This window comes from Dreissena polymorpha, chromosome 14 (assembly GCF_020536995.1).
Source record: "Dreissena polymorpha isolate Duluth1 chromosome 14, UMN_Dpol_1.0, whole genome shotgun sequence".
In the NCBI taxonomy this organism is placed as follows: domain Eukaryota; kingdom Metazoa; phylum Mollusca; class Bivalvia; order Myida; family Dreissenidae; genus Dreissena; species Dreissena polymorpha.
This window is the reverse complement of record NC_068368.1, coordinates 24,537,174-24,563,006: the sequence shown is the minus strand read 5'-3', so window position 1 is coordinate 24,563,006 and position 25,833 is coordinate 24,537,174. Positions and strand designations below refer to the sequence as shown.

The following is a 25,833-nucleotide window of genomic DNA, read 5'->3' as shown; positions in this document are numbered from 1 at the left end:
GAATTTTATTGATGATCATGTCACAAAATTTACAGAACAATCGTACTATTAACAAATTTAATTTGGGACATTGTTCATATATTTTACTTTATAAAATAATAATAATAATAATAATAATAATAATAATAATTATAATAATTATAATAATAATAATAATAATAATAATGGTGATGAAGATGATGATGATGGTGATGATGATGATGATGATGATGATGATGATGATGATGATGATGATGATGATGATGATGATGATGATGATGGTGATGATGACGATGACGACGACGATGATGATGATGATGATGATGATGATGATGATGATGATGATGATGATGATGATGATGATGATGATGATGATGATTGTTATTATTATTATTTTATTATTTTTTATATTAAAAACATGACTGATTGATTTTCATAATTCCAAATCGAATTTCTACGATATTCTTGCCTCTTCGAGTATTTGTATTAATTATTGCTATTTGATTAAATGGTCATTAAACGGAAGAGACATGCTTTTTGTTGTATTCATGGAATTTATCCATTAGATAATTATATTGCAGTGTATAAAGAGATTATATTATATATTTCCGTATAAAATTAAATATAAAGCCTCGTTTATGCGTAACGTTCGAACTTGGTGTTTATTTGTGTAACACGACTGATTCGGCATGTAATATGAAACGGTTTTGACGTGCATTATGAAATTATCCAATTCGCACGACAGTAATGATTTTACAACAGTAATGGTATTCACTTGGTTCGGCGTGCACATTGCTCCAAAACAATAACAATGCAAGCATTAAAAACAGTCAGCATTAAATGAAGTTGTTCCACTTGTAATAAAAGAATGCACTCGGTCGTTAGAAATGCAATCAGCGAATTCTTTAATGACCGTACAGCAATATCCAGTGTGTAATCGAAGCTATTAATGCCATTGATTTAGATAACACGGAGATAATCTCATCAGAACTCGCGCCGCAGGTGTATTTTATATCAGATACATGCAAAAGGTGAAAGCATTGCGCCCTAACGGATGCCATATTGCAATGGAGAAATAGCCACAACAAAGAATTATAATTTTTATCAGACATTTCATAATGTTTTGTGTTCATGTGATTGGTACATTAAATTTATTTTTGTTCCAATTAAAAAGTAATTAGAAGTATTAATAAAGTGTATACTAGTACTTAAAATGATCATGTATCAAACAGTAATTTCTTTGGCCTCACTGAATTAGACCAAGAAACAGTGCATTACATTAACCCATTTATGCATAGTGGACTCTCCCATCCTTCTAAATTGGATCAATTTATTTCCAAAATTAGGGATGTCTAGTATATTTATTTCTATATTTAGAATATTTCTTACAGAAATTCCTTTTAGCAAACAGCGCAGACCCTGATGAGATGTCGCATCATGCGGCGTCTCATCTGGGTCTACGCTGTTTGCCAAGGCTTTTTTCTAGACGCTAGACATAAATGGGTTAATGTATATTTATTTTATTGTATTTATACTTGTCTGTATATATTCTTATTTTATTACCTTATTCGTCAGGGGTCAGACAAGAACAAGATTTGTACATACGTCTCATCGATTCCGTCACAAAAACTGTAAGTTTCGCTTGTATTCGTTTGTCCCCTTTTCATGGGTTTCAGTGATTAAAAGCGTTATGCACAGTCAGTTATATGAGACTAAAATCATAGACAATGCTTATGTTTTTCTCCTATTTAATATTTTAGGTAAAATATTACTATTTCAACGGCTTACACGAAGCGTCTGTGCATTTCGAGAGTCATATACAATCGGATAAAACGTGAAAACGAAGAATTTAATTACAAAATGGAAGTATACACGTTTATAGCAATCGGAGGCATAACTACAGTACTGAAACGAACGTTCTGGTACAAGTTTTAAATAACAACTGTTTAATTTTTATACAGTTTCAACAAATGTGTATTTTTACGAATAACATGTGTACTGAAATTTAACACTCTCACAATAAGTTGATTCAGTCGGTCAGTATCAACGAACATCACAGTTTCTTTTTTTTATGTTTATAATTAAATAAATAAGATTGCTTTATATAGTTGATAGTTTGACCTTTTAAAATATTGCAAACATTGCATCCATTTTAGCAATTTAGTATAGTTTGTTAATTTAATAAATAAAAACAGACATTGTGTCTGTTTTACATAATAGTTATTATTTTACAATACTATTTGTTCATACAGTTTACATCAATAATGATCCAATATATGTAGACGCATATTCAATTGCTTATGTAATTATCCGACATATGGCCTCTCACTTGGGGAAACCACGCGATCCAAACAATGGGCCGAAAATAGGCCCTCGTCGCAAGAGACAAATTAGACGCCCGTTAAAATTCTTAGACACAAATTCACCCAGATATCATGCGCTTCTCACGCAATGTTTCGCTTTGTTGCCCCTCCATCTTGTAACTATTACCCTAAAATAATTTGATAACTATCAGTGATACCCTCAAATGGTAATTCTGTTAACGCCCTGACATAGAGTAATATTTAATATTTGTCGACGGTCCACGGGCCTTCTCGATCACAGAAATGATAGAAATGTTACAGCTAACAGATCTCGATTCTGATTAAACGCACAGATTTTATATTTGCACAAAATCAATATGTCGTTCGGAGTAAATTCAAGAATATGAATGACTTCTTCCTAGAATTAATCAACGAACAGAACCACGAAAGTGTTAATCGTGCAAAGCTTTCACACTTGCACATCCCTTCTGTTTCGTTTTGTGGGAGAGATAAATACTAGTAAGCCTAAACCCTTTGCATGCTGGGAAATTTGTCGTCTGCAAAAATGGCGTCTGCTGAATTTCTAAAATTAGCATTTTCTTCGATTTTTTTTCAAAGAATACTATCAGAATAGCAAACAGTTTGGATCCTGATGAGACGCCACGTTCTGTGGCGTCTCATCATGATCCAAACTGTTTGCAAAGGCCTTCAAAATTCGGTTCCAGCGATGAAAGAGTTAACAATTTATAGCAGTTTATCGTTTTCATTTAATCGTTTTTTCGTAAGCTATTTATATCCAATGTAGTGTATGATGCAAAAAAGTATTTCAAATTACATTGGGATATATAAAACAAATATATTTTGCTATATATGTGTTACGACGTGCGATTCTAATTAACTGTAATGTGTGAAACTAGCAAAGCCATGTTGGAAAGTAACGCAACTACATTGCACATGTCATTGTGAAAAATATTTACATGTATTCATTTATACAAATTAAGTTTGTATTTCCATTTGACTGCTGATCAACACAATTGAATCGATGTGCCGTTCCACGAATTAACCCTTTCACGCAAGAATTAATTATTTCCCCAAACATATGAGTATATAATTGATGGAAATATAAATGTTGATATACATAATAACATATAATTGTGCTATACTGTCTATTCACAGCCAATTGTATACGAGGGACAGGACAAGAACCCAGAAATGTGCCGCGTTCTTCTCACACACGAAGTCATGTGCAGGTAAGGCTTATCAGCATTTAATTTATAAATGTATGGTATTTCTATGTTAAAATAGTGTATGCAGCTGTTTCCCTTACTTATATACATGTTTACAAGTTAGAAGATGTATTAAAAAACACGCACACGCCAGAGCAACAAAACGTATAAAAATCACCGCCATTTTATAAACATCAGAAATACAACATCAATTATACGACAGACAACTTTAGAACCATAACTAGTACTAGTTCTACTCCATTGTGCTAGTTATATATATTAATGTTTAATGAATAGGCATGCTATCATTATTATTGTTATTTATAATTATTATTATTATTATTATTATTATTATTATTATTATTATTATTATTATTATTATTCTTATTATTATAATTATTATTATTATTATTAGTAGTAGTAGTAGTAGTAGTCGTAGTAGTAGTAGTAGTAGTCGTAGTAGTAGTAGTAGTAGTAGTTGTAGTAGTAGTAGTAGTAGTAGTAGTAGTGGTAGTATTCATTTATTATAACAATGAATCACTTCATCTGATCGACACACGATGGCAAATGGGCCAAACTATAGGTATATCATCGCCTATTTTGATGTGTGCAGTGATAAGGCTATACCTTTCAGTTGCTCCCAGGGGGTGGCCAGAGTTTTGGTCAATTAGTGATACTCATTAGACGCAATTAGCGAAGTGTCTATATCAATTGACCACATTGGCCAATTAACGATGTAATTATATAAACAAGGTTTGTCAATGCATTTCACCATTTCGCGTGCGAACGCTAGAAACTGGCATATGTCAGGCGTAGTACATGGTGTCAATATCCAATGTTAAATAATTCATGGGACCCATCAATGGTTTCATTGTAGTAGTCAGCTTTTGGAATGTGTTGTGCCTGTCCTGACTTTAGCAGCAGGATTTAATCGATCTGATATTGTTTTACTTAAATCCAGTGGATTTGATGGACGTTGTTGTATGTCAGCACAACGTTGTTGTATGTCAGCACAATGAAAGTTTATCGCAAGCTTTGTAAAGTGTAGATATTTATATTTAATTACCATGTGTTCTAGGAATTCTGGACTGAACAATCAAAATTGTTTGGTGCCATGTTGGTATCACATATTGAGTTGGTTTTATTGTTGATCTTTCTGTTCAATTACGTACATTATTTACCAACCATTTCGTTTCAAGCTTGAACATTCCCAAACGTAACCAACATGCAAAACGATCCAAATAGGCATCTGAGTTCTTCGTGAACTACCACTGCCAATAATACAATAATAAGTACTGACCCTTCTGTTAATTATGCATGTAAATTTTCGTTTTAAATTATTTTTAACATGTGCTGTTCCAGTCGATGCTGCGATAAAAAGAGTTGTGGCAACAGAAATGAGACCCCTTCTGATCCCGTAATAATTGACAGGTAAATGAAAATGTTGTCTCATCGTGTCTGTATTCATAAAGGATTCGTGCTAATATACATGTACATTCAATTATAGGGTATACTTTTTAATTGTTTAGTGTCAGAAGAAAGTACAAGATATATCTGCTTTATTCATCGGCGAAAACTTTCATATTTGTAATGATGCATTTTCGTTTTTAACGTACTGTATTGTACATATAGTAAGGCATGATTGTCGGATATGTATTCAAAAATAAGTGCATACTCAAATGCATGTTATGGGTCTTGATATGAAAACCAAAGGAATTGATTGTACATAATTGTCAAAATTGTCGCTTTCTTTTTCTTTGTTTGTTCAAGAAAACAAATTGGCATTCTATTAAACAAAATGAGGATTGTATTTTCACGTTTATTTGGAAAAATATAAATATACGACAGGATGCATACACTTTTCCGGAACTGTGTGTTTCATCGTTGTAATTTAATTAATAAATGAACTTAAATTCTTGAGTGGAAAACACAACAACAAGAAATGAGACAGATGCGTATCTTGTGCAAACGCTGTATTGTGTTATTGTGTTATTCACATTGCCCATTTTTATTTGGCTTGAGCGTTTATAATATAGTTTGAATTAATGGCTTACTTATTGCATCAACCGAAAAACGTTTGTATTGACCTATTTTCTAGACCTAGGATATCACAAGAGACAACAAATAACTATAATTGATAACAACATAATGCCTAAGTAATATTTCATGGTCGTTAGAAGACTTTATAATCCCACTGCGGCCCACCATTTTGTGTTTGCACATGTTAAGCAACAATTGCTGCTCCCAAGTCTCTCTCGACCCATGCTTAACACGGCGTTAAATATATCCCTGGGAACTGGCTCATCAAATATTGATAGACTCCGCACATCTTCAGTCAACACGAAACTAAGAAAGTAACATTATCAAACAGCGTTCTTATTGCCAAACAGTTTCATTGTTGTTTATTGGTTGCTGTTGAAAAGTCGTTCGTCACTATTAATCATTTGTCTAACAAAAATATTTGCGAGTATGTTAATAGAATTGTTAATTGCTAATAATGTATTTTTATTATTTAAAAATCATAATCTCACTTTAAATGTTTCAAAAAAGCTGAAACTTATGATTTACTTTTACGTTTTAAGCTTTGCGGAGCACGATTTTTATATAGAGAGCTATTGCGGTCACACTTTGTCGTCGTCCTGCGTCGTGTTTCGTCAACGTTAAAGTCTTTATCGCACTAAATGCTACAGATTTCATTTTATCTTGACGAAAATTGCTCAAAATGTTTATCTTAAAAATTTCTACTCAAAGTTCGATTCCGCGTCAAGTGCGTCTTAAAGGGATCTTTTCACGGTATGATAAATTGACAAAATTGAAAAAAGTTGTTTCAGATTCGCAAATTTTCGGTTTAGTTATGATATTTGTGAAGAAACAGTATTACTGAACATTTGCCATGGTCTAATATAGCCATTATATGCATCTTTTGACGATTTAAAAACCTAAAAATTATAAAGCGTTGCAACGCTTTTTTTTCATTTTTTAAATTTTATTTTTGATCTTTTACTGGAGCTTTAAAAATTTAATGTTTACATTTATCAATATAAAGCATTTAATGACAAACTTCAAAACATGCTAAGCCACCAGGCCTTATCTTGTTCTTACTCTAGAGGTCTCATATATCACTCAGTGTTGAAAAAAAACATAATGTTTAATTCGATAATATACAAACTGAGTTCGAAATGGATCGTGTGCATCAAAACTCTATGTCGCAATGGCAAATTCCTAGAAAAACAACACTTAAGAGGCCATCTTCAGATTTCAATATTTATAAAACTAAACCAAGTTTTAATCTTGGTAGCTTGCGTACAAAAATTAGGTCAGGAAAAAAAATCTGAGAAAACCCAGATTTATGGCCACATTTATGATTCAATCTTGATGAAACTTGGTCAGTAAATTTGTATTAACACTATCTATGTCGAGATTGAATCGGACTTAAGTGCGTCCAAAAACTAGGTCACAAGTTCCAATCCTAATATCACTAAAGAGGTCACATTTATGACTTTATCTTGACGACGCTTGGCAATAATGTATATCTCGACAGTAACCTAGCCGATTTTGATTCTTTTCTCGTGGTCTAAAAAGCAAGATCAGAGGGTTAAATCTTTGGAGAACTTTGTTCCCACTCTAGAAGGGGAATGCTATATCTTGGCCGAGTTCAGTTGGAATATGGGTCACTTGCGTCAAAAACCTTGGTCAAGAGTTTTAATCGTAAGAAAATATTGCTAGCACTAAAGAGGTCACATTTATAACTCAATCTTGAGGAACTTTGCTCAGAATGATTATCTTTACGATATCTAGGTCACGTCCGAGGTCACGTGTTAAAAAAACTAGGTCGCCAGGTTATATTTTCCTCGCACTCAGATGAGCTCTTCAGTGCTACGATGGCCTTTTTGTTTGGTATTTTTGTGGACAAAATAATGAATATGAGATTTAAGATTTATAATTCTGTTGAAGATGGACGCGTGGTTTTAAAGTAAACGTGCAGTGTTGTATTTCAATAAAATAAAAGTAAATACACAACAATTAGGGTGCATATAATTTGTCGCACAATTTTATTGTTCAGCAAGTTTCTGCTTATCGATAGAATATTAATGTTTAATGAGACAGTAACAGGTAGATTTGAGAACACGCATATAGGATTTCTAGGTGAGTTGAAATATGTAGTGAGATGTATTGAACTGAAACCAACCAAACCAAAGCGTACAATATTGCGTAACAATTCCATCATGGCACGCCATAACAGGTTATTAATTTATTATAAAGACTACACTGACCATGGAGCAAGATATCTTTATTCCCGGCGTGCGGCCATCGGTCTTTCTTTTGATTTGATTAGCCCCTTAACCAGCGCACGTTCCGGAAAGTAGTGAATTCCTCTTTGTCTTTATGATAAATCATACTAGAACTCGACATGTTTTCACTACTTCTATAATTGGAGATCGTTGGATGGCTGATAGGGCTTGATGTATTGGTTAATGGCAAGATGAGAGGACGGATCATGTTTAATAAAACATGGGCAACAGATGATCTGCGTCTTCGAGCTAGAATGAAGCGGAAAATGGTTATTACAAAGTAAATTTCCGTAAACTTTGCCTTTGAAAGTTTGAAAAACATTCGTGGTATTTATTGGTTTTATGTTATCTGTTGAATCACAAACTCGTTATTTCTGGTGAAAAGACATATGCTACTATATACGTACTCGCTTGTGGAAGATTATCGATAGATTTTCTTCAGATGTTTGCTTATTTTATAGTATGACAATTTTGTTATTAGAGATTAGTGTTTTGTTTAAATGATAAGTGTTTAAAACATAGATCAAACATACCCATACTAATTTATTTGAACGAATATTGCTATTCGTTTAAATTTATTGCTAAGTTTGAGCTGTGTTTGCTTTAATTCCCCGCGTTTGCATAATAAAAAAAATACCAAAACATCGTTCATTTATTAATATAGTGTGTATATGAAATATTAATTATAATGAACTGCTTGTTAACCGAATAACGATGTGCATAAGTAATAAATGTACGATAAAATAAGAATCAGTGTTGGGAAAAAATTATTTGTTCTAAAACGGACTTGATCGAGTGTAACTATAAACTAATCGTTATATAATTGACAGCATTGGTCCTAATGGGCAAGTATGATCTAATTGGGCAAGGAGGTTATATCTAATTGGCCGAAGAGCATTGCCGATATGCTCTCCCTAGAAATCTTTGATCAGATGTTAAACGCTCTTGTGAAATCTTAAATTCATTAATTAGCAACTTCAGCAGCTGCTGTAAGTCCCCTAAAACGAAGGAGCAAGACGAGAAAAAGGAAGTGAATGGTAGTTTTACGAGCTTTTAGAATACAATCCCTACGAAGTTGAAAACTGTGGTTCGTGGTATTGATTCTTAGAAAATGTTATCATAATATTATATATGGATATATTGCATGATATATGGTATGTTTGTTATGTTATTTGGGGAAAATTATAAACTATATCACGAAATTGGAAATTAATATGTGATAACATGCTTTTTATGATAAACCGTAGTTTTAAGTGTGGATGATTGCTTATATAGGTAATGATGGACGAATGTTTTCGCCATGTCATCAAAATTTCCGCACCAGAAGGTGACTTTTTTCAGTACGGCATGTGCCGATGGTACCACTTGACAAGATCTGATAGGTCTAGTCATCCGCGCATAACCGAGATTAATGGCATTCAGATTGATGAACTATTTGAAGTACACATGAAACGCAATTGATAAACTGCAGCATATTGATAGTCCATACATGGCCGCTTCATCGTCAGTTAACAGCATATATAAATATTGCATAAGACGTTGTATGCACTGATATACATGAATTGTGACAGAGGCGAACGGAAACCTTTTGAAAAATTGTACATGATATGATAAATGTACTACAGCAAACAATGCAAATTTATATTGATAATTGAATGGTGTTTTCGAAGAGTCTGTTAACAAAATAACAAAATGAGAACTATGAAATATTTGCATTTGCACTATGTTCCTTTATCGAAGTATTAAGAGTATAAAACAATAATTATATTGTCCTGATCGATAAAACGTACGTATTTTATATTTTATTTTTAATCTAGTTTGAACGTTTAAATAACACATTTTACCAAAAACATCCTTCAATAAATACATATATTTAGTAAATTATGAATATGTATAGTTAAATAACAATTGAAATTCCTGCAATACTGTTCAATATTTAAATAAATTAGCCCATGTAACAATAGAGAATTTCATGTTCAACTCATGAAATATCCATTTCCGTAAAATATTTCGTAAATAAATACATCGATATAACTAATTACTCGGTCATCCAAAAAGAACGCGATGACTTTAATATAATAAAAAACATACATAATAAATCAGACCTTAAATGTGAAAATCGAAGTCCATTTGTCATTGGCTTTAACGCCAAACATTTTAGAGCAAGACGAAGAGCAAAATATAAAACGCCTGACAAATGTCCCTCGGGAACGAAACTTCATGGGGACGAATTGCACTACGGTTTGTAAATGGATGGAGGCAAATAATTCATGGTAAAGGTACTGTCTTTTCATGACTACAAATCAATATGCAGCAATAAAACGGGACGAGTGGCGACAGAACATTTTTCCTAATGACTGGTTTAAGCATTTAAGCATTCTGGCAATGTGTGTGTAAGGGGGGGCGGCGAGTTTGGGTTCCTCTGTATGTACAACTTAGATTTCATGAGTGTTTAAATACACACCATTCAACTTTTTCCTAATGATATATATATATATATATATATTTATATATATATATATATATATATATATATATATATATATATATATATATATATATATATATATATATATATATATATATATATATATATATATATATATATATATATATATATATATATATAAACTCAATGTTCTTTGTAACAGCAATGTTACTTTGGAATGAGAAGAGTGGGCTTTACAAAAAAATGTGTATCTCATATTTTTGCCAACTTAAAGTTATAACGTTTACGTTTTTATTTATTTATTTATTTATTTATTTATTTATTTATAGTTTTTATATACACAGAGTGGATTGTTGCAGAATTTGATGCTATTATTTTGAATGTATTGGCAATGTCATATATTCCTTAAATGCAAAAGTTATGAAAATTCTTTAATTAGAGAAAAATATTGTGTGTTTTTTTTATAACTTAGAGCACACGGTCTGTGTAACAGATCAGCATCAATGCATACAGGCGCTTGGTTTGTTCACGATGAAGTGTTAAAAAACATATCTAAATATTAGTACAAAGTCGTTAGAAAGTAAATTATGCAACTGAAGCAAGTAATGCACGTTTATAGTAACATGGAAAATGCGATGACACAAAACTCATATATACGTTTATACTGTAATTAAGAAAAAACAGAATCTTTTTCAGTTTTTTTTTATAAATTTAACTTGTACTTGATAAGTAACAAACTGATTCAGATATGGAACTTAATTGGAATTTGATAAAAAAAGAGCAAACAAAGTTTGTTTTTTAATTGTACTGTCATTAAAAAAAATCAAACATCGTTTTGGAAAATATTTGTATCAACCCGAACAATACACACGTTTGCTTAAATGAAAATTTTCGTTGTTAGCGAAGTCTAGAATGAAGACAAGTAAGAGAATGTGGGAAAATTCATCGAAAGTTCCCGCACGTTCCACGGGCATATTAAGACGTTATCAATGTTCCTTATTTCGAGAGTTAATTCATTAACTATGCCGATTAAAACACTCCATAGTAAACGACTTTGGCCGGGAAAAGCGGGTTGATTTCACGCTTTCTCTCGTTTTCGTAATTCAGTTAGTTGTACAAAGAATATGCTTTGTTTTCAGCTTGGTTCCTTTTTCCTCTTCTCCTGATTTGTTCTGATCGTCGTCAATCATGTTCAGTTTTAATGTCATAGTCGATGTGTCATCGAATGCATGTCATAAAAGCGGAAAGTGTCGTCCCTGATTAGCCTGTGTGGACTGCACAGGCTAATCTTGGACTACACTTTACGTACATGCATTATGCAATATTCCCAGTTTTCTCAGAACACGACTCATATAATGCACAATTTATATTACTTTAATATATTGGCATTTTAGCAAACGCGATTGATACGAATTATCAAATTGGCGGATCAGATGAAAAGCAAAACTAAATGTTAAATTCTTTCTGTCTGCCATTAATCCACGTAGACACACACTGAAAATCAATGCTTTTCCAGCTTATACTTACATATTAAGTTTCACCTATGCCATGTAGACTTCAAGAGCATGTCATACAAACAATTTTGATTTCGGTATTGCTCAATTCAGTCTTAATTCACCGTCGGGGTCACAATGTCATACACGGTACTGACGAAACGTCCACTTAAAGAAAGGCAAAAGAATTATCTAAATTTGCAAGGATTGTCATGTTCGCTCCAAAATCCCATAAGGTTGATTGCAATCGATCTGGTCTCCATGGAAGCGGCTAACAATCCCTATGAAATGTTGATAGGTCCTGATGGACTATATAATTTGTTGGTAAACATCACCAAGAGACTGTTAGCGGGATTGGATACTATGTGAGATTGAAGAGTGGCGCCAGAGTATTCACAGTTTTGTAATCATTTTTTTTTATTATTTGTTATTATTTATTAATAGGTGAAGTGCTTGTGTTTCTACATTTATTTGAAAAACAAATCGAATTATTTCTCGAGTGGTACTTTTATATACTTTTTATCTGTCTTTTTCGCTGCGTGTTTCCGTATGATTTTTCTTTACGTTTCATTAATGAAACTCCATCGTTTTAAGAAGTGTTGTTTCATTTATTGTTTGCCATAAAACAAAAGTGTGTGAACAAGAACTTAGAATATAATCGTTAAATGATATTGAGCATTGTACACAATACTTAAGCATGGAAGCGAGAGCTGAAGTACCACCAATAGTTCCCTTTCAATAAATGGAGTTTTGCCTTAATTGCCATTAAATATTAGTTAGACAAATTGTCGACGGTATTCTCTGTGACAGCAAAACAGCAACAGATCCACGACACTCGTGTTTCCTCACCGGAATTGTCTCTTTCCCCGGTGTGACACAAACGTCTTTTCCCTGAGCGTATTCAAGAATTCCTCCAGCGCACTGGCTACAAATAGCGAACTAATTGCCCGCTCCTCTGGGACCCAAACCGGTGTCAGGCCAATTCATTTTTCTTACACCGGGGATGGTAATGGATAGACGTAAATGAAGTCTGTATTCAGATGAAATATTTCTTGATTATGCAGTCGTAGCTCGTCTCAAACGGGCTCATTAATACGTTTTGCGTATGTATGTCTTATTTACTCCACAAATCCGAGATCCGCCGCTCGCTCTCGCTTGCTAGACGTCGCGTACTTTTATTGGTATTGGTTCCACGTCCTCGTATGAAAGTTTTCGCTAGATTTCATACGGCTATAAAGTCTGCTTTATTCGGTGTTATAGTCGAGATATTGTGAATCAAAAGCATTGATCGGCGCTTAAATCAAATAGATTGGATTCAATTATTGGACGATGATTCACTTAAGTCGGATTTCCCAAGCAGAAGGCTCCATCCGGCGTCAGCAGAATTGCGCGATTTGGGGTTTGACAGCGTTTTTAACACTAATCCTTTTAGCACGACACTGATGTATATATTGTTGACATCGTACTAGTATATCTTACATAGGAACAATTCGTGAACACGAAACAGCATTAACCGTGTTTGGTAACCCATTGATGCGTTTATGCATTGTTTTCACTTCGCTGATTTTGTGTTTAAGTTCTATGAACAAGGGTTCCAAGCTGATACAAAAAGGTGATTCAGAATAGACGAAATAAATAGACAGAGGCATCCAAGTTCAAGATTGCAATAGCGTTATCCAATCGGGATATATTATGTTCCTACGTCATGCTATGTTACAATTATGCAGAGATGGGTATATAAACATTTTACAACGCAAACAACTAAGGTTTACCAAATAGATGAATCCACAAGTTAATATAGTATACATGAGTCACAATTCATGACATTCCTACTTGAATAAAAGGTTAATTGATTTTGTCCTGCGCACCTCACAGCTGTCCCTGACCTTGCCAATCGAATTTTTTTTTTAGTCATCCAATTTGTTTTAATTGCCTGTATTACCATGATTACGCATGCGCTGTGTGTAACTATGATACTACTCCCACTTAATTGAGTCGCAAAGTTAATTATATGCGTGGATAGCAGCATCTATTCGTGTTCCTCACACCTTAAGGAATGCACTAGCTGATTTTAATTTAGAGTTTACACCAGTTAACGTAGCATTTTATTTCTGGTCGTTGAGCTGCAAACTGATTGCATGATCTTCGTATTGAAAGGCCTTGTCCATATACACATGCATACCAAATATGAAGGTTACATCTGAAGCGACATAGAAGATATGAGCATTTTTTTAAGTGTAAAGGACAGACGGACCGACAGACAGACGGACAGTGCGATCACTATATTCCCACCTTCGGGGGCTTAACAATGCATTTATGAAATCTTATTAAATTGTCTTAATAGAATTAGCAATTATATCATATTTGAAAAAAGCGTGAACGGTTATTTTCCACTAAATTTCACATAATTGAAATAAACGTGTTTGTCGCTTACTTACTCGGTGTGTTATATGCATGCTAACTGCTGATAGAAACTACTACAGTACAAATCAGAATATATCTTCAAAACATACGCTCAATGTGGGCACTTGCAAGAGTTTATAGAAATCCATTAGACATTTAGAACAAATCAGAAACTGTCATTTCTTAACGGACATTACGTTTGACACGCCGTGTTGTTTACTCTCATCAATAGCTTCCAATACAGTCGACAACTGGAAACCATAATTATTTAAATAATTCAGACATTGTCAACAGAGAAAATCGTTGCCATCTTGTTCTATTATTCAAAAGCCGCTCTGCGCTCCGTTGATGTATATAACGGTTTTACTATAAGCGATTCCCGTCTGTCAAGTCGGATCAATAATCGGGGACACGACTTCTTCTAAACTTACTTCTCCACGTTAAGCCCATTGTTTGCAGCGCAAATGGCATCAGAGTATTAAAAAAAAACAGCACACGACAATTTTCCTTTCGGAAATTCTGCTACATTGGTAACGTTTTCCTTTCTAGTTTATCACCAGTAACATATTAGGTGAAACTTGTTGGGAGACAATTTATTTAAAGAGCTCCCAAAAGAGTTCGCTAATATATTCTCTAGGAAACTAGTGTGTTTAACAGTTGCCGTTAATCTTCTTCTTTCTCCTTTTGAATTCCCCCTTGGCAACACCGCTACCTTATGACATGATAGAGTAAAGCTGAAAAGATTGTTGAATTTGTCCCAGCGGAATGTGTAATATTGTGAAGATCGCTGGCTTTATTTGTTTAGAGATGGTTAAAGTCGTGTTGTTTAAGACTCTCTGCTCGTCCCGTCGGGACCGGCATTATTGTCATCATTTATGTCTAGTTTGTTTGCTTGCCTGGCTAATGATTTCGACGCTAATTCCGGTCCCAGTGGATGCATCATTGTAGGCAGAGAAACTGGTGAAAGAGACAATCGCGGGATAAATTATATTTTGTTTAGTTTTTCTGTCATTTCAGAGTTTATCATTATCTCGGGCGTTAGTTGTCGTGTCCACTGGGAGCTTTTGTTTGAAAATAAATGACTCCATTGGACTTGTGGGGTGTTGACTGAAGTTGTTTTAAATAGCACTTAATCAATTAGAAATTGCACTGAAGGCTGTCGATTTGGGGCCTAAGAGTTCAACTCCCAGTAGGGGGTTTACGATGTAATCTAGATTCGTTTCAAAGGAAGATTTGACGATTTGATTGCCGACCATGTTTATAGTGGCATTGAGATGTAACTTGTTGCCAAATCGTTGTTTGAACAACGTGGTTTTTGTTTGATATCTGACGGCACTGTTGTACGTGGGGTGAGCTTTGGAATTAGGGATTTTGTTACGTCATCGATGATTTGGCGCTTTTTTTAAAGTTAGCTTTGAAATTTTTGTGAAGTTCTGATGTGACAAGAGGCGCAGAATTGTGGTTGCGAAGGCTTTAGTAAATGACCATGTTTGAACTTGTACAATACTTAACCAACATGTATGTATTACTAAAACAAGTACCTCCTTTAAAGATATGTATAAGGATATACAGTTCTCGTGATAAAAGAGGTCAATACCAATTAACTCTTTTTTGATAATAAAAAATATAGTCGTTGGCAAATAAAAATTGGGGATAAATGTGAGTGCGGGTTGCGGATGCATAATCATTGCTGGTCAATTAAAATGCACTTTTTGTGACTAATACGTGAAGAGAAAAATACGTATTGTGCTGACAATCTCGGCATATGGTTATGCTTTTCAAAAACATTACATATTAGGGACGTATAGATATCCGTTGATTTATATTTTCAGATTCTTCCTAAAGTTCTTCATGAAGTGCAATCAAAATTGTCTGAAAAATGCCGGAAATCCCAGGGACATGCGCCGATTTCAGGTACGACACAAACCTTGATTATTAACTTAACAATACGTAACAATAGATCCCGAATCAGAAGTAGCAAAAGGTCATATTGCTGCTGCCTCCACTGCCAATATTACTGCTGCTGCAACTCATACTCCTACTTCTTATAATACTAATACTACTTCTTCTACTTTAACAACTACTGGTGATGATGTCGGTGATGATGATGGTAGTATGAATGATGATGTTGATGTTGATTTTGGTGATGATGATGATGATGATGATGATGATGATGATGATGATGATGATGATGATGATGATGATGATGATGATGATGATGATGGTGATGGTGATGGTGATGGTGATGGTGATGATGACGATGATGATGATGATGATGGTGCGTCGTCTCATAATTATTATTATAATGTCCCGTGCTATTTCAGGTTTCTGTCAGCACCACTGTGTGCGTTGACGGGCCTCTACTGTCCGTCTCGGACAACATGTTCGTCCATAACAACTCCAAACACGGTCGCCGGGCCCGCCGTCTCGACCCGACGGAGGGAGGTGAGTCACGTGACACTGGTTGTCAAGGTGATTGTTACGCATTTTTGTTGATAATTTATCTTAATAATTAAAAACATAATTTTGATAATAATGATGCTACTCACTATTTATTTTATGCAGTCGATTCTCTGTAACAAAATGCTGCCCTGAAACATTTTTGTTTATGTTTATTGATGTACATAAACCTAATAATAATAATAATAATAATAATAATAATAATAATAATAATAATAAATAATAATAATAATAATAATAAATAATAATAATAATAATAATAATAATAATAATAATAATTGTTAAATTTATAATGATGATAATGATAATAATGATGATAATAATGATATTAATTATAATAATTATAATAATTATAATACAATAAATTAATAAATTAATAAATAAATATAGCCAAAGAAAATAAGCATTTCCTGGTTACAACTGAAGATGTATTTTAATTGATATTGATTTACATGTTAACAGTAACCATTTTAACGACTCATGTTACCCAACAAAAAGTACAGTTAAAAGTTGCAATAAATGTAAAAGGGTGTAATGAAGCGGCACTTATTAAAGGCGTGAAATTACCAACCGGTCCCTAACATCTGTTAAAGGTTCGCGAGAGAAAATGGGACTATCGATTTAACTTAGGACGTTTTGTGGTGAAATGTTACGCTTCCCAGATGGCTTGGTATAACCTATGAATTGTTGATGATCGATCATTGATGGGTTGTTGATATGTAATGGCGAATGCAACTGCTGGATATTGAAATACCATTAAATGTTATACATTTTCGAAACTAATTGGCGTATTTTGAATTTTCGATGACGCTTACAAATATTATAGGAATGTTCAAAGTGTATCAGGGCTCTATCATGTGCTTATTTAATATTTACACTAATTAAACATTATGTTACACGTTAGCAAACTTGAGACTGTGTTTTGTTTTAAAAATACAAACGAAGGTAGGAAAAAAAGGATAAACACACAACAACAAACAAAAAAAACTATTTAGTTGTCTAATTTAAGCATAAAATGTCAATACCATATTTGATCGCATTTGTAACAGCGGAACCTAAAGTTCTAAAATAAGTGAATGGGCATTTTACGAGGACGAGAGTGACTTGACGCCTTTGAAGAATGATCATTTAAGCCCTTCTCTCTGGGTTAAGGAGCGCTTGATTAGATCAGCCCCATTATTCATCTAAGCGTTGAGCGCGCCATATAATGGGGTTAAAGGTTACAGTCAACTAAATCATAGTGATTGTGATCGCCACTTTCGGACATTATTTTCGGTCACCTAAACTGGCATTGAAATCTTTTGTCGCGAGCAAGTTAGCTAATAGCTAGTTTCTGTTTGTTTATTAAAAAATAACACGTTAGCAATTGTCTGCACATAATATTGACTTTGTGTTGTATCCGATATGCAAATATATGTTTAGCTTGCATTTATATCCTACAGTTTTGTGAAATTATGCTCAAAACGAATTTGTTTATAACAGCATATTATTAAATTGTGAATAAGGCGGAGGATTTTCACTAGAAAAAGCGAGTAGTATATATTTTCAAAATATAAGAGCATATATTTATATGCATTTAAGGCTATAGCAAATATCATGGCTATGCATTTCTACAGAATGGTTTGATGTTTCTGTCGGCGACTGTTATTTTGAAAATAAACAGCATAACTCTTCATTAAAGGCTATTAAATAGAACGACCATTTCAACGAGATGTTTCTGTATGCACTACTCAAATATCGTCCTAATGCTAACGCATTTAAATGCCCTTTGCCGGAACATTACTACTGTATGAGAAATCCGCTTCCGTAAATATCGCGAGGTCAACGAAAGAGAAATCAATTGCATGGCCATCGCGTTCCTAGATGGTGTCAGATCGGGAGAGATCTAATGTCTAAGAGCCCCTGTTAGGAAACAATCTGGTCCCAGCAAGATCTCACGACTGCCCATCTGGCGTAATAAATTCCCATCTGGGACCCTGGAATCTCCATGATTAAAAATAAGGGACTACCTTGTTCTCCTCTCTTACGCGTTGCGCGCCTGTAAATAGGACCATGCTTTCGCGTTGACTAAAAAGGTCGTTTAGAACATTCAGTAGATACATTTGTATCTATTAAATGGAATAAACCACATAGCCATTTTATATAAAAAATTTTTATTAGTTTACAGTATAGAAGACTTGTAACGCATTTGGGAGTAAACCTCCGTTATAAGTTAATAAAACAAACCCGATCACATAATTGTAACCCTGAATGATTTTATCAAGTAAAATGTTCTAAAAGTATTCTTACTGAAATTATTATTTTACAGTAACACTTCTTATAGAATGATTATGTGACCGTGGGAAGAACACATAAGCCCATTTCATGGAAGAAAATTATCATTATGTATATAATTACAAAAATCGATCAGTATGATCTTCATGTATGTAACTATTCTACGTTTGATTTATTCAATAATTTTGATCTCTGAACATTCAATTATATAGTGAAAACTTTCACATATATACAAGAAATAAACATCATGAAATCACAAGTGTGATTTTTTTTCACGGTTTAATATACACTAGTTAATTGTGTGTGAACAGTACAAACAATGAGATTATTTGACATGTTATCCTCACTGATATTTATACGTTTGCTTTTACACTTTGATGTATTGGAAATTGCACTTATACAAGTTTCCCTTTCACGTTTTTCTCAGATTATCTCGCAGATCCCTATTTAGGGACCCATGGAAAGTACCTCAGGGGACAGTTTTCATTTTGTAAGTAAATTTTTACCGAAGAAAAGGTATCAACGGTTATAGAAATTAGAACGCAATTGACGTGTGTATGCCGCATTAATTTGCATCATTGTACTTAGTGTGTATTGTTGAAGACTTTTTCGTTCTAAAAATAATTGAATGTGGCTAAAAACCCGGCATGGATTTCTTTTGTTCATTTACGATAGGCCTGTAAAAGTGAACGCTATATAATATAGAATTGACGGCTATAAACTGTTGAATGAAACTGTATGTTTTCAATAATTATTTTATTGTAAAGAAATTTATCTTGATGAACATTTCTGGCATTTTATGCTTTTGGTGAATTTATCGAATACCAAAAAGTTATTTCGATACAAAATTGTGTCGTTAATAACTCCTATTTTGTTTATGTATGTAATAGTAACTTTTACTTGAGTATGCATTAGTTTTACTTTTAATTGATTTGCATGCCGTTGGTTTGTTGATATGAATGAAAATAACTTAAAATTTACACACATGGGACAGTATTTTCCATGGGTCGTGCTTGCTGTAATATGCATGTTATTAATACGTTTTCTCGTGTTTCTATTTATTTTATGTACTTCCATTTTGTCAAAAATATAATAGATGTTGAGCTGAATATTGTTCAAAAATGGTGCCTTTAATAACTGTAATTCCTTTTTAAAAAGCATAAATAATTCAAATTGAAGAATAACTATTAAACTATAAGTTGGCATTTAAACTTTAGTTAAATATAAACCCAGCTCAGTACATGTCACGTGTTTCATTATTTAATTTCGTACATGTTTGTTTCTTTATAAATTTGTGTAAAACTAAGCTATATGCATGGCGCTTGGTACATTCTTTATTTACGACTGCATGCTTTGGTTACATGTTTGATGAAACAGTTACTTTGCATTTGATTTTTTACTTGAATTAGTTCTGGCGGAAATAAATAAACTCATAAAAGTCATATGAAATCGTATTAAAAGCGGCCTTTTTACCGTTTTGGTAAACTGACAAAATTAAAAAAAAAATGTTTCATATTCGCAAATTTACGTTGTAGTTATGGTATTTGTTAGGAAACAGTAATACTGAACATTAACCATGCTCTAAAATATCCATTATATGCATCTTTTGACGATTTAAAATCCTGAAGATTATAAAGCGTTGCAACGCGAAACGTTGACTAATTTTGAGAGTTCTGTTGTTGTCGTTATACTTTATATATATTTTGTGACACTACGAGGATTGCTAATATTAAGTGTAAAATACACCATATTCTCTATGAACACGGATGACCGAGTCGTCTAAGCGTTAGACATTTATTCCAGTGGTCAGTGGTTCGAGCCCAGTTGAGTTTTTTCTTTTTTCTTTATTTTTTTTTTACTGGAGCTTTTTAGATCATATGATAAGCATTTATCAATATAAAGCATTCAATGACAAACTTCAATACATGCCAACATCTGTGAAAATGTCCCTTTAACTGAAAGGTCATGCTGTTGGCTCAATGAAAACAATGACCTTCAGAAGAGTGATATTGATTAAAAATCGCCACGATTGAGCTTTAACTTATAAATGGGCTGTGCTCTGTGAAAAAGGGGTTTAATGCATATCCTAGGACGACACTTCCTGCTTTTATGATATTTTTCGTTTCAAGAAAGACTCTAATTACAAAAAATCAGGTTAAGGCGGAAAGTGTCGTGCCTGATTAATCCGCACAGGCTAATCTGGGACGACACTTAACGCACATGCATTAAACCCCCTTTTTCATAGAGCACGGCCCAAATCAAATATCACTTAAAGCTAACGATGAACGACTGCAGAATTGGGGACCTATTGTTTTTGCCCTGTCTGTTTGTTGGTTTGCGTCAAACTTTAACATTGGCCATAACTTTTGCAATATTGAAGATAGCAACTTGATATTTAACATGCATGTGTATCTCATGGAGCTGCACATTTTGAGTGGTTAAAGATCAAGATGAAGGTCATCCTTCAAGGTCAAAGGTCAAATATATGGGGGGGGGGACTTATAGTTTCACAAACACATCTTGTTATATATATTTTTTTTTCTAGCAGAATTTGCCTATAGTCAAATTTGTTGTCCAATCACTAGTAGCGGTAGATATTGTTTCTTCACTGTTTTTGTCCAATGCATGTATGTTTTTATTTTCCCTTAATGCATGTAAATACAGCATAAATACAAACATGTAACACTTGCACATTTATATTGTATATCAATAATTTACGAGCAATATAAATGCGATATGGCATTAATAAAGCCATGATAGTTGCGTTACCAGATCTGTTATCTCGTGTCCCCAGCTACCCCGTGTATCAAGGCGATCTGCCCCAGCGAGGGATGGACAACAGGGGGAACCACCGTGATCATCATAGGGGATAACTTCTTCGACGGCCTTCAAATAGTCTTCGGTACCATGCTCGTCTGGAGCGAGGTAGGGCATTCGTTGGCATTCCTTCCTTCCCTCCCTCCTCCCTCCCTCCCTCCCTCCCTCCCTCCCTCCTCCTATCCACCCTCCCTCACCCTCCCGTCCTCCCAAACTCCCTCCCTCCTCCCTCCCTCCTCCCCTCCCTCGCCTCCTCCCTTCCCTCCCTCCCTTCCTCCCTCCCTCCCTCCTCCTTCCTCCTCCCTCCGCCCTCCCCTTCTTTCTTTCTTTCTTTCTTGTCTTCTGTTCTTCTTCCTTTCTTTCTTTCTTTCTTTCTTTCTTTCGTTCTTTTATTCAAGTTCATTCATTCAATCTATCTTTTATTCATTTTTGAGAGTTTTTGTATATTTAGTTTACATACTTGGCATGATTTGCCTATTTGACCGTCTTTGCGTCCACCCGTCCCTCCATCTATCACTCCGTCCGTCCGTCCGTATATTCTTTCGTTAGTCAGTCGTATATATTAATATTTTCTTTCATTAATTCATTTATTCATTTGTATCGGTATTTAAACAAATAATTACCTTAATGGTAGAATTTATTCGTACATATATATAATGCAAGCTATGAAACGTGTAACACGAGTGATTGTTCTCAGAGCAGTAAAATCCTCTACCAATCGCTATCCGTGTTCGTTGTCTCTTAAATTCTCCATAAAAAGCAAAAGTCCCCGTTGCAGTACTATTAACTGCTCAATGTCATTAGCGCGCTCTACACCTGCGTCTCAATAACCCGGAATCAAGTACCCGGAAACAGCAATTTACGATGAAACCAGTCTCTTAATACATTCGGAAAACAGAAATTGATTTTTCCGGAAGTCACTGCTGCGGCCACGCGCTCATATTTTACCATTTTCTGCACGCGAGCTCACCAATTGCGGACATGTTTTAGTAGTTTACGAATATAGAAGATTTTAGAGACTCACAGCTTTTCGATTACTTCGGTTTATACGGTGAGTAAATAAGTAAAACCAGCGAAATGTATTCCAACCGAACATCAATAACAACAAATACTACTGCTACTTCTACTACTACTACTACTACTACCACTACCACTACTACCACTACCACTACTACTACAACAACAACAACTACTACTACTACTACTAAAACTACTACTACCACTACTACTACTACTACTACTACTACTACGACTACTACTACTACTACTACTACTACTACTACTATACTACTACTACTACCACTACTACCACTACCACTACCACGACCACTATCACTACCACTTCATCCACTACTGCTACTGCTGCTGCTACTGCTACTGCTTCTACTACTACTACTACTACTACCACACCACTACTACCACTACTACCACTACCACTACACTACTACAACAACAACAACTACTACTACAACTACTACGACTACTACGACTACCACTACCACTACCACTATTACTACTACTACAACAACTACAACAACAACAACTACTACTACTACTACTACTACTACTATACTACTATACTATACTACTACTACTACTACTACTACTTACTACTATACTACTACACTACTACTACTACTACTACTTCTACTACGACTACTACTACTACTTCTACTACAACTACTACTACTACTACTACTACTACTTCTACTACTACTACCACTACCACTACCACTATCACTACCACTTCATCCACTGCTGCTACTGCTACTGCTGCTGCTGCTGCTACTGCTACTACTACTACTACTACTACTACTACTACTACTTCTACTACTACTACTACTACTACTACTACTACTACTACTACTACTACTACTACTAATACTACTACTACTACTTCTACTCTTCTACTACTATACTACTTCTACCTATACTCACTACTACTACTATACTACTTACTACTACTATATACTTACTACCTATGTTAGACTAAGCGTACGAGGTACTTCTGCTGCTGCTGTTCGCTACTACTACTATTTTATGATGTGATTCCAATTTCTACTGCTGATGTTGATTGTTACGAGGATGATGCAACTTAAACACTACCACCACTATCGCCATAATCACTGATCCCAGCAACCACCACGAACAACAACTGCGTTTATTTCTAATACTACGGTTCCAACTTCTCCTCCCAGAAACAAACCGCCATCTTCAATGCTATATTCTAACATTATGCTTCCGTATGTCTTTTCTGGCATTTCAACCCGATGTAAATGTCGCTTAATGTACGACAGACAGAACCGTCAACGTGGCGTGTATAGACTCCGGAAAGCATATAACAGTAAATCATCGCGGCTAAGTACACCATGATAATGGGGGATCATGGAGTAATTTTACACAAAACAACTCTTCATCATTCGATTCTAAATCTTAATGAAAAACTAAACATGCCCATCAGCTCTTGTTCGCGGCATAATGGAGATTACTTGAGCGTCAATTTACTAGTTATCGGATGAAAGATGTATAAAAGCGCGTGGACTCCAAATGCACGAGTTTGATCCGTTTGCACGGCGATTTCATTTCACATGGATTAGGTGATCGGAAAACTATAGTCACGTTCGATGCTTCTATTCCATTGAGTGGGGAGATGAAAATTATTCTCCCGTTGGTTTTTGACGACGCCATTTGTCGTAAAGGTTAAATTACAATTAATGAATAACATATCTGGTCAATGGAGTCGTTTATTTATCTGTTAAGACTTCACGTTGAGATGATTTCCTGAGTAACTGTATAATGTTGTTTACTGCCCAAATACCGACTTCGCTAAAGCGGTTTTGGATTTCATCTGCCTTGTTAAGGCCACTGGTTACCGGTAGTTAACATAACGTCTAAATTTAGATGTCCAACGTGTTGATTTAATATGGATTTCTACTTTATCTGATAGGCTTAATTCTGAATATGCAAATTTATATCCCCCCCCTTCGAATAAGGCAGCATTTAGCAGTCGCACCAGTGCGTCCGTCCTGAGGTCTAGATTTCCTTCCAAAATTTCTTGTCTTCGCCATTAAGTCCCCACGTATTTAGTTTAAACCTATTTATTTTAGGTTTATTGCATTGAAAGCCTAAGGCTTATTTGAAATGCAATCGAGTCCGTTTCCTGGGACTAGAACCAGTACTTGGTGTCTATGGGGGAAATCTAATGAACGCTCCCACAATAGTGATCCAGCCCGTGACCTCCCGATCGCTAGGCGGACATCATATCCACTACACCACTGCGACTTAAATCAGGATTTAAAAATATCTTTATACACATGTTAACCATCATAAGACGACGTGTTATGGCTACCACCCGTCTGTCAACCTACAAGGTCAAGGTCACACTTAGAGGTCCAAGGTCAAATTTGGTAATGAAAGAGCTTGAATATATATGTGCCAGCCTAAATTTGCCATACAATTTTTTATTTTTTTTACGGGTCAAAACGGATTTTCTGTATTCTGGTGGAGTTAAGAACAACATTAGTGAATCATCCATTTAAGATCGATTTTCTTGTAAAATAGATTTTTGTCTACCAAAAACTCGATTTATTTTATAGGTCCGGAACAAAAGTTGTTCGTTAGACCGGAAACAGCACCATGGATCAGTTTTTATGAACATGCCTGTGTCTCATTCTTAAAGCTGGTTTCCTATCCAATCCATGTCTCCAATGCATCTATTAATCATTGATGATTTCGCGCGGACCCGTGCGCTTCTATTTGAATACAAGAGTAATTAATTTTACGTTAATGGCTTTGAAAAAGCGATTTTACAATAGAGTCAATTCCGTTATTGGAAACAGAGGGAAGACAACAGTAAAATAGCGTGGAATTGAGACGGAAGATGCGAACCTGTTAGTTTAAAAGCTACACTGTCCTGGTTTTATATCACTTGAACAATACGACGTCTAAAAGTCACGGCATGCTAGCAATGGCGACCCACGTGCGCGCGCATCTTGTTGCTCTAGTCCCGCGGTAATGACATGTTTTTTATATCGTGAGGTACACTAATATTAAAGCATTGGGTCTTTAATTAGTTGATTGAACTTGAACAAGAACGCAAAGCATATGCTGGGCGATCAAATGACAAACCAAAACCAC

General features: G+C 34.6%; 1 protein-coding gene across 1 annotated transcript in view; it reads left to right on the top strand.

Annotated features, from left to right (window-relative positions):
• Window positions 1-25,833, top strand: part of LOC127857229 (transcription factor collier-like) — a 35,708-nt gene that overhangs the window by 4,689 nt on the left and 5,186 nt on the right. The window contains exons 4-10 of the mRNA XM_052393643.1: window positions 1,555-1,610; window positions 3,459-3,532; window positions 4,871-4,939; window positions 15,978-16,059; window positions 16,470-16,617; window positions 19,307-19,369; window positions 21,674-21,804. Of these exons, the coding sequence (XP_052249603.1) occupies window positions 1,555-1,610; window positions 3,459-3,532; window positions 4,871-4,939; window positions 15,978-16,059; window positions 16,470-16,617; window positions 19,307-19,369; window positions 21,674-21,804 (623 nt within the window). The remainder of the gene's footprint in view (window positions 1-1,554; window positions 1,611-3,458; window positions 3,533-4,870; window positions 4,940-15,977; window positions 16,060-16,469; window positions 16,618-19,306; window positions 19,370-21,673; window positions 21,805-25,833) is intronic.